At 51.5% G+C, this 14,076-nt stretch overlaps 1 protein-coding gene across 5 annotated transcripts in view; it reads left to right on the plus strand.

Moving 5' to 3' along the window:
• The window catches only part of PARVB (parvin beta), a 145,649-nt gene that overhangs the window by 69,338 nt on the left and 62,235 nt on the right, over positions 1-14,076 (plus strand). For all 5 annotated transcript variants that reach the window (XM_064368193.1, XM_064368194.1, XM_064368195.1 and 2 more), the window contains exon 3: positions 1,874-1,944. In XM_064368193.1, the coding sequence (XP_064224263.1) occupies positions 1,874-1,944 (71 nt within the window). The remainder of the gene's footprint in view (positions 1-1,873; positions 1,945-14,076) is intronic.

Raw genomic sequence — 14,076 nt, forward strand, 5'->3', positions numbered from 1 at the left:
CTAGCAACAGAGTGAGACTCCATCATAAAAAAAAAAAAAAAAATAGAGAGATAGAGTCTCATTCTGTCACCCAAGCTGGAGTGCAGTGATGTGATCACAGCTCACTGCAGCCTTGACCTTCCAGGTTCCAGTGATCCTCCTGCCTTAGCCTCCTGAGTAGCTGGGACTACAGGGATGTGCCACCACACCCACCTAACTTTGTGAATTTTTTGCAGAGATGGAGTCTTGCCATGTTGCTCAGGCTGGTCTCCAACTCCTGGGCTCAGGCAATTCTGCCTTGGTCTCACAATGTGCCGGAATTACAGGTGTGAGCCACTGCGCCCGGCCCCAACACCCTTACTGTGGCTTTCTCTGTAGGAATGGGCAAGACTGGATGAACAGGCCTGGGTCTGACTGGCCGGAATCATTTCAATGGGCTCCAGGGTACAGGGGCTATCCTGAGTCTTCTGGTACCTGGCCCTGGGGAGATGAAGGTGGGGATATTGGCTGGGAGTGTAGGAGCCACAAAAGATCCAAGAAAAGAGGTTGTTGGGGGTTCTGGGCTCGGGGCTCTGGGCTCCAGGAGCTCGGGCTCTGAGTGGGTTTACATATGGAAGGAGCGGTCACAGGGTGGTTTACCATCTCTAAGAATTAGCTCGCCCTGGAGGTGCAGCCTCTCCAGAGTCAGCAAGGCCCCAAGATGCCAAGTACCAGAAGATACAAAAAACAGGACGGGCACTGTGGCTCATGCCTGTAATCCGAGCACTTTTGGAGGCCGAGGTGGGTGGATCACTTGAGGTCAGGAGTTCGACCCCAGCCTGGCCAACATGGTGAAACCCTGTCTCTCCTAAGAATATAAAAATTAGCCAGGCATGGTGGCACATGCCTGTAATCCCAACCACTCTGGAGGCTGAGGCAGGAGAATCACTTGAACCCAGGAGGCGGAGGTTGCAGTGAGCCAAGATCGCGCCACTGTACTCCAGCCTGGGTGACAGAGCAAGATGTCTCAAAGAAAAAGAAAAAAAGAAAATGTAAAGCGTGATTAATACACTTCCTACCTTTGGGCCAGCCAGGCTGCCTAAGGCCTGGGGCTTACATGGTGGGTGAGCCCTGCCGAGTGACCCAGGCCCCTGCACTCCCTACCTGATGTGATGAGCAACAGCCAACACACAGTTTCCTTGAAGTGTGTTTTGGGATCCAGTCCCGCCTCCCCCGCCACCACCTCCGTGGCACCATCCTCTGTGAGGGGCTCAGCTGGCTGCCTGGTGTCCGTGGGATCCAGGCTGAAACATGGAGGGAGAGCAAACAGGTAGAGAAATAGAAAGAGGATGAGGATGAGCACATTTCGCTGATAAACATCACCCCCCCCTTTTTTTTTTTTTGCCATTTCTTTCTCAATATGTTTTCTGCATGTTATTTTACATACAGCCTTGCATGTTGATTCTTTTCCACTCAAGGTACCAAACATTTTCTATCTCATAACTATCCCAGTTCTTCACATGTATTTAGAAATAGTGGCCATGGGGAACTACCTGGTGCCTGAAGCTTTCCCACATGTCAGATTCCAGGCCAGGGATGCGTCTCATGCCCCTCTGAACGCTACGCTCTCATTATTTCTCCTGAAAAGTGGAAATGGTTTGGACCGGTCATTGGTGAAGTCGGAGAGGCAAGGGCGGGCAGAACGATGGAGTTTGACTTCATCCCTTTACAGAAGAGGGGAGGATGCCCCATCCACTTTCTAGAAGGCGGTTCTTGCAGTCACACAGCCCCCAACTCCCTAGTGCTGGATTCTCTGCTTCTCCATTTGTCAGAGATGAGTCCGGCCTCCCTCTGGCTTCCCGAATCCCTGCTAACACTACAATCGCTGACCGTGACTTCCATTTGTCCCTGGCAGAGGAGAATGAGGAGCGCGTGATGATTGACCCCACCTCCAAGGATGACCCCAAGTTCAAGGAATTGGTCAAGGTAAGGAGCTCCATCTTGGTCAGAATCTTCCTCTTAGGGTGAGGGCTTGGCTTTGAGGTTCAGTGCTCTTGTGGACAAAGGGAGCTAAACCCGGGACGCTGGTGCAGTGTGAGAAGGTGGACGGATGTGTTGGCAGAGCAGGATGGCAGAGAGGATCCCTCCCGCAGTGCCCAGTGCCTCCTGTGTGCCCTGCTTGACTGGGGCTTTAACAGCCAGGCTCGTGAGCTCTTTGCTGGACAGAGCTCGGCAGGAGGGGATTTCAGGATTAGGGATGAGTGCTGGCATGAGCAGGTGTAGCTCCTTACAGATGGAGTTGGGACTCCTTCTGGAGCCTGGTGGGGTCTGGATTCAGACGCAACCCTAAAACGCAGGAGGGTGACCCTCCGGCCACTCCTGCCGAGAAGCCAGCTGATGTTGACCCCTGTGCTGGGAGGGCATCCGGTTTCCACCACGTCTGCAGGTGTGAATCCCAGCTGGGTGAGGAACCTGGCTGCCCCACTTTCAGAAGTCAGGGAGCATTGAGGGGAGGGGCCCGTGGCACTGGCCTTGGGCAGCTACTGTCCTCCTCCAGCGTGGCTCCTGCTCACCATGAGTGCTTGTGTGGGTCCAAGTGCAGAGTGCAGTTTTGTTGCTCTGATCTAAACCATGGCAGGGCTTGGGAGGGAGTCCCCTGAAGAGGAGAGGCTGTGGGCTCTGCCTGACCATGGTGGACCCAGGGCTGGCCCTCAGGCAGATGGCCATGGCAGACACTTGGCTTCTGCAGCCCATGGCCAGCTTGGGTGCCCTGGGAGTCTTGAAAATGTTGATTGTGACAGTGTCTGCCAGAAACAGACATTTTTTCTATTAAAAGTGCTTTTTAAAAAGCTTCTCCACCTTTACCACCTCATTGGACCCAGCACTGGGCTGTACAACTGCGTTTTCATGAGGCTCACTCAGAATAAGTAAAATGGCTTGCAAGTTATATTCTTTTAAAATTTACATTGAGGCCGGGCGTGGTGGCTCACGCCTGTAATCCCAGCACTTTGAGAGGGCAAGGCAGGTGGATCACCTGAGGTCAGGAGTTTGAGACCAGCCTGGCCAACATGAAGTCCTGTCTCTACTAAAAATATAAAAAATTAGCCGGGCATGGTGGCAGGTGCCTATAATCCCAGCTACTTAGGGAGGCTGAGGCAGAAGAATCGCTTTAACCTGGGAGGTGGAAGTTGTGGTGAGCCGAGATCCCGTCACTGCACTCCAGCCTGGGCATTAAGAGTGAAACTTCATCTAAAAAAAAAAAATAACAATCCCATTGAAAATGTCAGTTTTAGGACCCACCCAAAGATGGTGATTCTTAGTAACTTAAATTACTTATTTTATTATTATTTTTTCCTGAATACCTACTCTGTTATTTTGAACAGAAGAATGTCGATGAGGAAATTTGCTGTCTTTTAGCCACCAAAATGTTGTACTTGGGGGATATTTAAGCAAGGGATGCAAGAGAAGTCAGGCCTCTCCAGATAAGCAGACCCAATTGTGTCAATATCTAGAGAGAGATTGATTATGTTATTGGCTCATGTGACCGTGGAGGCTGAGAAGTCCCACGGCCTGCCATCTGCAAGCTAGAAAGCTGGAGGGCTGGTGGTATAGATGCCAGCCTGAGTCTGCAGTCCTGAGGAACAGGAGCAGGGTAGGAGAAGACCCACATGCTGGCTTGAGCAGCCCCCAGCAGAGAGAAGCGACTCCCCACTTCCTTCACCTTTTTGTTCTGGGGATCAGATGAGGTCCATCCTCCTTGGAGAGGGCCGTCTGCTTTACTCCATCCACCAATTCAAATGCTCATCTCTTCTGGAAACACCCTCTGAGGCACACCCAGAAACAATGTTTCACCGGCTATCTGGGCATCCCAAAGCCCAGGCAAGTTGACACAGAAGATGAACCGTCCATGCACCTTTCTAAACATTTTTCCTTTGATTTTTGAGCAATGCTTGGGAGTTCACAAACTCCACTCGCAGGATTAGCTCCTTGAAACAACTCCGTGGGGGGCTGTGTCATCCTTGCTGCCATATAGAGACTCAGAGAGGTGAAGGAGCCGGGGGAGAGGAGGGCGCCGTGGCTCACGCCTGAAATCCCAGCGCTTTGGGATGCCAAAGCTTGACCCTGAAAGCAAGGTGGCAGCTTCTGGCTCTGAAGATGGAAGAAAGGGCCACACACTGATGGATGCAGGTGGCCTCTGCCTCTAGAAGTGGAAAAGACAAAAGAAGTGGAGAATCCAGGAGGAACCCTGGAACCTCCAGAAGAAACTAGCCCTGCAGACACCTGGATTTTAGCCCAGTGAAACAGATTTTGGACTTTGACCTCTAGGACTGCAAGAGAATCCATTGAGCTATTGGAAGCCCCTGGGTTTGTGTTAATCTGTTACAGCAGCCACAGGCAACTAACACAATCCCCTTCACTAAGCTGCTGCCTCTCCTCCTGCAGCTGGTGGGCCCTGGCCCCTGGGGCCAGGCAGGGTGAGTTTTGGTACCTGCAGCAGCAGCAGCATCCTTGGCCATTTCGTGGTAGGGCCAGTTGCCAGACACTGAGATGCGTGTTACTGCAACTGTCCCAGCAGGCTAGAGCACGTGTTTCTGGAGACAGCCAATTTCCCGAAGGCTCCACCTGCTCTCAGGCTGCAGGTTGCGCCTCAAAGCAGGGTGGCAGACGTTTTCCACTTTTGATCAATCATTTTCCAAAATAAGTGTAGACACAGCAACCAGGAGAGCAGCATCAGTTCAGCTGTCGGTGGCGTGTCAGTTACTATAGTGGTGGCACGGAGGGGATGTGCATTAAATATTAGTTCTCACCGACGACAGCCTTTTAAACAGAGAAGTGTGGGTGGTGGCAGGTGAGATGGTGATGCTGAGCTTGGGCTGCGTGTGGTTCATTCTCATTTGTCAGGCATGGAGGGGGCTCTCTGTGCGGCCGGGGTGTTCCCTGAGTCTAGATTTACTCACGTCCGTGGATTCTCTGCACCGCCCTTCTTCTGGCTTGGGGAGGAGTCAGATGCAGAGCAGTGTGCGTGTGCAGGTAGGGGTGAGCAGGGGAGGGTCAGCCCGCTAGCCACTGCCTAAGCCGGAAGCCAGCACTGTGGCCCGTCCTTGGGCTGCGGCTGAGCTGGGCACCCTCAGACATCCTCTGTCCAGACCCTTCCTGTGTCATCCCCTGCCTCCCCTCCTCCTTCACTGCCCCTGCCACACCGGTCACCTTGCTGTTCTGAGGACACACTGAATAAGTACCCACTGGGTGTCAGGTGAAAGGAGAGACAGTCCCCCAAGCCCACCCTCACTTCTGACACCAATGGCAAGTTCAGGATTTCCAACACTGCCCTGAGGTTTGATCATCTGCCTGAGGGACTCCCAGAGCTCACTTCTTAAAGCTGTCACACTGCCAGTTATGGTTTCCGATGGTGAAGGGATACAGATGAAAATCAGCCAAGGGAAGAGTCTCCCAGGGCGGAGTTGAAGGCACCCACACAGCGCCTCCATTGTCCTTTCACCATGGGCTCATGGGCAGCGTTACTCTCCTGGTGATGTGGGACCATGTGCACGCAGTATTGTCAGCCGCGGAGTCGTCTGAGCCTCCGTGTCCAGAGTTTCTGCTGGGGTTCCCTTGAATGGGCGTGGCTGACTGTCCACATGGCTCATCTGTCTCCAGCCCCTCCAGCAGCTGGCTGATACAGTGTGACCAAAAGCCCCCTCCCTGAATCACATAGTTACTCTCTGGCTGACCCGAGGCCCCTGGGTAAGCAGAGGTACTTTATCAGACAGGGTATTCTGTGGCTTAGGAGGTTACGTCCCAGGGACTGAGGGCACAGGCCCGACCTCTCTTTGGCGAAGGTTAGGTTCATTATCACATACCTGGCCTCTGGACTTTGAAAGGCCCATGCCTGGAGCTCTCTGTTCTACTTCTTTCAGTTTTCTCTCCATATTTCCTCCTTGGAGATGTATTTCCTGCCTCTGGCACTCCATCACTCTTTTCCTAACTCCAGTTCCCTTTTCTTTGCTGGGCTTGCTGCTGCCTGGAGTCAGTTCTTGTCTACTGGTTTGTTTTCTGTCTTTCTCCTGCCCCAGAATGTAATCTTATGCTGTGAAGGACCATGAGCATTCTGTTCCCAGCTGAATCCCCAGGGCTGGAGTCCTGCTGCACACGCAGAGCCCATTCATCCTTGATGGATGGTGAGAGAACGGATGGGGGGTTTGTGTCAGCAGCACCAACATGAGGTTCACACCAGGATCTCCCAAGATGGCATGCAGCTTGGAGACAAGACAGATGTGGTCGTTTTTGGTTGTTGTTTTGAGATAGGGTCTTACTCTATCACTCTGTCGCCCAGGCTGGAGTACAGTGGCACGATCTCAGCTCACTGCACCCTCTGCCTCCCAGGCTCAAGCGATTCTCATGCCTCCGTCTCCTGAGTGGCTGAGATTATAGGCATGCGCCACAACACCTGGCTAATTTTTTTGGTATTTTTAATAGAGAGGGGATTTCGCCACGTTGGTCAGGCTGGTCTTGAACTCCTGACCTCAAGCGATCCACCTGCCTTGGCCTCCCAAAGTGCTGAGACGACAGGCGTGAACCACCGCGCCAGGCCAGATGTGTTTTTTTTTTGTTCCACCCTAAACCTGTGAGATGACCTTGTCAGGGAGGAGGCTCTGGGAGGAGGGGTGAGGACTGGGGTAAACCTGTGGATTGGACGCTGATGTAGGTGGTCCCAGGTGCTTGCCTTGCGAAGAGATGGCCGGTCTGGATGGTGCAGACGAAACACCTCCACATGACCTGCGCGATTCTCTCTGCTTTTCAGAGTGTCCTCTGTGGGCTGCGGGCTGTGGTGATCTAATGCTAGTGAATTACAGCTAAGTAGCCTTTAGCAGAGGCCACCTCCCAATGGTTCCTCGGAGGCATTTGGTCCAGAAGCAGATGTTTTTAGTGCAAAGCATAGACCATGTGCAGGCCTGAGCAGGTCATGGGGCAGACAGGTCTGACTGACACCCTGATCCGCTGGACATGGTGGTATGGCCATTGCCTGTGGCCACATTGCAGTCTTGAGACTGGGGGACATTCCCAAGGAAGCCTGGCTGGTCCTCTAGTTTTCTCTTTCTCTGTTCTCTGTCTTCTGCATTTTTTCCTCTTATCTTGATTACCTGTCCTGCCTCCCCCTGTAGACACCCGCCTCTGACCTCTGCTGCTTCGGGACTGTTGCTGTATAAAATACTGTGAGCTGCCCTCTGCTCCTGTTTTTTTTTTTTAAAAAATCCTTAGCTGTGGCTTTGGCAGGCACGGAGAATGAGGCCTGTCATTCGAAACTTGTCTCTGAGCATCTATTTTACTCATGTATTATACTGTTAAGGGGTGAAGGTTGGCTCTGGGGTCAGCTTCCTGGATTCAAATCCCAACTCAGATTAAAGCGGGATATTATATGTAAATTTCTGGTGCTGCAAAAGCAGTAGCACTTGAATATAAATTTCCTCAGCAAGGCAATTTACTTCTAGAGAAGGGTGTGTCTCACAGATGGAGCAATGGCCAGCCCACGCCTGGACGAGGGAGGGGAGGGGGTTCTTATTCCGGATGCAGGTAGCCCCCACTGCTGTGTCATTGTTCCCCTATTGGTTAGGGTTGGACCGCACAGTCTAAGCTAATTCTGTTTGGCTATTTTAAGGGGAGCAGGAGTACGAGCCAGAGTGGCAGAATGAGTAATTTGGCAGGAAGGACGGTTACGGGACAGGTCAGAGCAGGTGACCAGGGGCAACTCAGGTCAAAGCAGGTGACCAGGGGAACAGATGTGAACTATGGATTAGAACTGACGGGAAAGTTGTTTACTGAAACTAGAGGCAAGGGGGCGCAGAGAACCAGGAAGTTAAACTTTAACATGAAGAATGAAAGAATAGGAGAGCTGAGCATACTGACATACTGATTCTCTGAAGAGAAACTTGGAGTTCCCTGTAACTAACAGGGAGAATAACAGCACCCACCTCAAAGTGACTTTGAAAGGATAACGTTAGATCATACACCCGATCACCTGTTATCGCTGTGAGGGCAATGCTGAGAACATGAGTGTGCACAGGGCAGCTTGGGAGGGAGGTGGATGGACAGATGGGCAGTGCCAGTTTGGAAGTGGGCACATGCATCCGGTGGGTTCAGGAGCCTGGAAGACTTATCCTAAAGTCATCTTTGCTGGCGTTTCTCCCTGCAGTATTTTCTCCAACCTTCTCCAGCAGTGACCTGAATTACTTATGGGTGAACAGCTGCCCAGGCAATGATAGGATTATAGATGAGATACTTTATATTTTTAATGATTCTCAAAGGAGGGAGTGGTTATTTTTATGCTTTCCAGAATGAATAACCAGGGGAAACCTAGACCTGGTCTTAGCCTCCAGGTCCTGGTGCAGATTCCTAGCACACGGTGCCTAAAACCTTTGGGATCTCCTGAGTGATAGGTACATCTTTTGTTTTTCATGATGAGACCTGGGTTTATGCTAATGAGGTGACTCAGGGTGGGGGCTGGCCCCAGAGTAACCAAGTATAGGATTAGAGGGTTGGGGCTATCAGTCCCACCCTGCCAGCCTCTGGTTGGGGCGGAGAGGGGCTGGAGAGTGAATCAAATCACTAATAGCCAATGATGTAATCAGCCATGCCTACATAATGAATCCTCCACAAAACCCATCAGAGGGAATCAGAGAGCTTCAGAGCTGGGGAAAGCGTGGAGGTGCTAGGAGGGGGACACACAGAGAGAGGGCGTGGACACCCCGGCTCCTCCCCCAAAACTCTGCCCTATACAGCGTTTCCTATTCATTACGCTGTCCCTGAGTTCTAACCTTTATAGTAAGCTGATAATCCTAAGTTAAGTGCTTTTCTGAACTCTGTGCGTTCTGGCAAATCACTGAACCGGAGGTGAGGAGTCCTGATTTGTAATCAGTGGGCAGAGGTGCAGGGAGCCTGGAAGCCCCCTGGAGCTGGTGTCTGGGATGACGTCAGTTTGGTGGGACTGAGTGCTTCACCTATGGGGTCAACTTCAGGTAGTTAGTGTTAGAATCAGACTGAATTGTAGGACACTTTGTTGGTATCAGATAATCACAGAATTGCTGTTGGAATGACACGTTTGGTGTCGGAAAAAAAAAACACACATAACACTTCCCGAGCAGATTGGCTGAAAGCAGGCTGACTGCATCTCATCTGGGGGTACGTGTCCCCCCAAGAGCAGATTTTGTATCTCATTCTCTGGTTGATAAGACAAGACCCTTCCTGGTCTTTAAGTTCTGTTTGCTTCCTCCCTTTGTCTCCATGAAGAAAATCAGCTGCATGAAAACGATCCTCTAGGCACAAACTGGTGCTGTTGGAGCCACGTAAGGTGCCCTCCTGTGCCCCCAGCCCCTGCCGGGCCACGTCTCCTCCTGCCTGTTGCAATCAGCCCTCGTCCGACTCTTTTTGGAAGTGATTAAAACGTAACTGTCATAGCTCTGGGGGAGACAGGCTGCAGATCCTGATTATAATTCAGAAGGATCTAAAGGAAAAGTAATTTAAAAAAAAATTCTGGTTAAAGCAAGCTCATAAGACGTGCGTGATGGAGTGGTGTGCAGGAGCATAATTAATGTACGTCCTAGACATCTGCCCGCAGGACTCGGGGTTGGCAAATGAGTGTGTCCCTAAAAATAATGACTGGTGCTATCTTTAAAAAGTCTTTTGTGACACAGCGGATTAAGATGGATGGCTGGGAAGTACAGCGGCAGGGTGAGCTGTGGTATGCAGGAAGAAGGTGTACCTCCTGGGGGTGGCGGTGAAACTGGGCTGTGAGCGGCTTTTGCTTCCCAGAGCGGACTGCCGTGGCCTGCTGCATGGAATTTGATTGTAATCTCTTTCTGTTGGTTATTTTTAGGTTTGATCTTGGATCAGGTTCGAGATCCAGATGTGATTCTTTTTTTTTTTCCAGCTTTTTTTTTTTTTTAATATAGCAGCAACATCATCTCTTGTGTGGTCCCTAACAAGTCAGAGCTCTGGGCAAGGCGGCCTCTGGAACCAAACGTCTGCATGGCCAGGAGACCTTTCTAGAAAGTCCACAGGCGGTTCTGCAGTTCGAGCCCTTTCTGTGGGTCTGTGCATGCTCTGGCTGCTGGAGTTGTGGCACTGAGCAAAACACCAGCCCCACCCGTGAGGAGCTGCCAGGCCAGCTGGGAAGACAGACCTGACGAGTGGAAATGAGATCACGTGGCCTGCATGCTCTGAAGACTAGGATGGGAAACAGGACTGTTTGCTCCCCGCTGAACTGTCTTGGTTTCCTTATTAGTATCAGTTGATTGTTACCTGAGATTTATCCTGGACTCCCCGTTCTGTTCCATGGGCCTGTGTGTCTGCCTCGATGTCAGTACCGCAGTTTCAATGATTGGAGCTTTGTAGACAGGTTTGAAACGGGGGAGCTTGGGCCCTCCAGTTTTGTTCATCTTTTTCAGATTGTTTGGCAATCCAGGGGTCTCTTGAATTTACATATGCATTTTATTTTAATTAGTCAATTAATTTTTTTTTTTTTTTGAGACAGAATCTTGCTCTGTCGCCCAGGCTGGAGTGCAGTGGCACAATCTCGGCTCACTGCAAACTCCGCCTCCTGGGTTCCAGGGATTCTCCTGCCTCAGCCTCCCGAGTGGCTGCAATTACAGGAGTGCACCACCATGCCCGGCTGATTTTTGTGTTTTTGGTAGAGCAGGGTTTCACCATGTTGGCCAGGCTGGTCTCAAACTCCTGACCTCAGGTGATCCACCCACCTGGACCTCCCAAAGTGCTGGGATTACAGGCGTGAGCCACTCGCCTGGCCTGTATATGCATTTTAAGACCTGCCTGTCAAGTTCTTTACAAGCCATCTGGATAGTGATTAATTTGTAAAAATGATACTTATTATCTTTTTGAACTGCCAAAGTAATATATGCTGCTGAAAACCTGGAAGATGGAAAAATCCAACAGAAGGCAGACTGGGCTGTTTTCTTTTTCATATATGTCCCTTCAGGCTTCTCTGTGTTTTTCATGTTTCTGCACAAATTTGGAATCATTCCACAGCTAGTGAACGTCTAGGGCCACAGTTGGATTAGTACCTTGAGATGGATTAGAGCTGGTATTGCTGGGTCGTGAGGTGTGCGCAGGGCTAGGGACTGACTGATTTTCCTTTCTGAATTAAGATGCTGAAGTCCAGAGAGGTTATGTGAGTAACTCAAGGAGTTACCCTGGTGGAGCTGGGTCTTTTTTTTTTTTTTTTTTTTTTTTTGTGGGAAGGCCTGGAGGAGCTGTCCTGGTGGCTGGTGGGTAGAGGGAGATGTGGGTAGAGGCAGGTTTGCTTTGCCATTCTGCCAAATCCGTGGTTTGTGGCTGTGTCACCAAGGCCTAGGGAGAGGAGGTGACAAGGTCAGGATGGCTGAGGGGGTCTCTGCTTTGCCCCATGGGCGTCAGGACCTGGGGAGCCGGCAGGTGTCCCCCCACTCCTTGCTCCATGGGTGTCAGGGCTGGGGAGCGGGCAGGTGTCTCCTACTCCCTGCCCCGTGGGTGTCAGGGCCTGGCGGGTGGGCAGATGTTGCTCCCACTTCCTTAGTGCTGCTTCCAGAACTTCCCCTCTCTTCCTTCTCCAGCCCTGCAGCCACAGGGCTGTACCAGCGACTTTCACCTCATGCCCCTTTGCTCAAAGGACAGGGTCGTAAAACCTCTAACCACTGACCCACTCCCTTCAGGGGCAGGGGATAGATACCCCCAACCTCAGGGGCAGTGTCTTCCTCCGCACCCCTTGCCTCCACCATTCCTGGCCTCAGCAGCATCTGTGGAGGGCGCTTACTTCCTCCATCTCCCCTCTTCCAATTCCCGTCCTCTGACGACTGTGCCCGCCCCTTCCCAAGCCTTGCCAGACCTGCTACCATGCCCCTCCATGGGCTCCATGTCCAGCCTCCTACGCCCACTAGTGTCTGAGATCACCCTGACCCTAGCCGTTTTATGACCTCCTCCCCTCCCATCCTGGGGGAGAGTCCAGGGTCAGCCTATCCCCCTTCTCCCCTCCTGACACTATCAGTCCTCTGCACCCAGCTCACTGGCAGGGCTCCTCATGGCTGTCCCCTCTGCCTCCAGCATTCTTCCCTCAGATGTCCATGCAGCTCGCCCTCACCCCTTCCTGTCTCTGCTCAGATGCCGCCTCATCCCAGAGGCTCCCAAAACAGGGTCTCGCTCTGTCACCCAGGCTGGAGTGCAGTGGTGCAATCACAGCTCACTGCATCCTCTACCTCCCGGGCTTAAGCAATCCTCCTGCTTCAGCTTCATGAGGAGCTCAGACTACAGGCACACCACCATGCCCCACTAATTAATTTTTTTGTAGGCATGGAGGTCTCTCTATGTTGCCCAGGCTGGTCTCGAACTCCTTGGCTCAAGTGATCTACCTGCTTCATTCTCTCAGAGTTCTGGGATTACACATGTGAGCCACTGTGCCTGGCCACCTTATTGTTTTTTTTAGAAAGTTTTTGATCTACAGAAAACCTAGAAAGGTCACCGGCGCTTCACATGCCCCACACTCCTTTTCCTAATAGTAACAGCTTACACCAGCTGTGGTTGTTATAAATCCTGCATCAACACGGATACATTGTTGCCAACTAAGGCCCTGAATCAACACGGATACATTGTTACTAACACCAACACAGATACATGGTTATAACAAAGGCTCTGCCCCAGCACAGATACATTGTTACTAAGGCAAGTGCTTTACTCAGGTCTCCTGGGTGTCACCTGCTCTCCTTTGGTAGTCTCAGGGTTCCTCCCAGGGCACCACATTGCATTCAGTCCTGAGGCTTCTCTGGGCTCTGATGGTTGCTCAGACTTTCCTCGTTTCTGATGACCTGGACAGTTGTGAGGCGTATAGCTCAAAGAGTTTATAGACTGTCCCTCTGTTGGGGTTTGTCTGATGCTTTCTTCATGATTCGATCGGGGTTATCACTCTGGGGAGAAAGGCTGCAGAGGTAAAGTGCCATTTCATCGTGTATTGGGGCACACCCGTGTGCACACCTCTGCGATTGGCATCGGCCTTGATTACCTGTGCAGGTGTGTTCGTCTGTTTCTCCACTGGATCTGGCTTTGTTTTCCTTCCTTACAACCATCACACCCCGAAACTGTGGGCGTCCATGTGTCTCTTGGAGTCTCATTAGAATGTAAGACCCTAAAGGCAGAGGTCTCATTCATCCTGTTTGTCACCTGCAAAAAAGGCTTATATCCATATTACATAAAAATATCTATCACAGGCACCTTCATCATTAGCCTCATCTCTACAATGTTTACGTGCATAAACCACGAAGTCATTATCTCAAACTGACATTGAATGACAATTCAAACTCAAGTTATCACTAAGCTGCAAATTAGACTTCTCCACAGTCTTTATCCTGGCCCACAGTAGTGCCTAGTGAATCAGATAGTTGATTCACCACATCCTTACAGAGCTCTGGTGCCAGGGAGCAAGTTGCTGGTGCTGGGGACAGAGTCACAAATGAGCTGGTCACAGCTCCTGTCCTCATAGACCTTGAAGTCTAACAGAGGAGAACCTTTCAAAGCTTTGCTCCCATTGCTAGTGGGACAGGGTGAGACTGGGTGCTGGGGTACTGGGAGCTGTGGTGGGGGTGCTGCTTGGAGTGCTGGGGTGGTCTGAGCTCTGGAGGAGTGAGTGCTGCTCAGGCAGTGAAGGAGCGGGTGGCGTATGCAGAGCGGGGGTGGGGGAGTATGCAGAGGCCCTGCTGCAGAGAGGAGCTTGGGCATTTGAAGAACCCCAGCGAGGAGGCAGAGTGTTCAGGTGTGGCTGTGGCCCTGGCCCAGGGGCAAGAGGAAGATGGGGAAAGTGGAGCTGGTTGAGAAGTGGACAGAAGTGGGGTGATGATGGACAGAAGTGGGGTGATGGACAGAAGTGGGGTGATGGACAGAAGTGGGGTGATGGACAGAAGTGGAGTGATAGAAGTGGGGTGATGATGGACAGAAGTGGGGTGATGGACAGAAGTGGAGTGATGGACAGAAGTGGGGTGATGGACAGAAGTGGGGTGATGATAGACAGAAGTGGGGTGATGGACAGAAGTGGAGTGATGGACAGAAGTGGGGTGATGGACGGAAGTGGGGTGATGGACAGAA

This window comes from Aotus nancymaae, unplaced genomic scaffold (genome assembly GCF_030222135.1).
Source record: "Aotus nancymaae isolate 86718 unplaced genomic scaffold, 86718_ANA_hifiasm-v0.15.2.pri h1tg000076l, whole genome shotgun sequence".
Taxonomy (NCBI): domain Eukaryota; kingdom Metazoa; phylum Chordata; class Mammalia; order Primates; family Aotidae; genus Aotus; species Aotus nancymaae.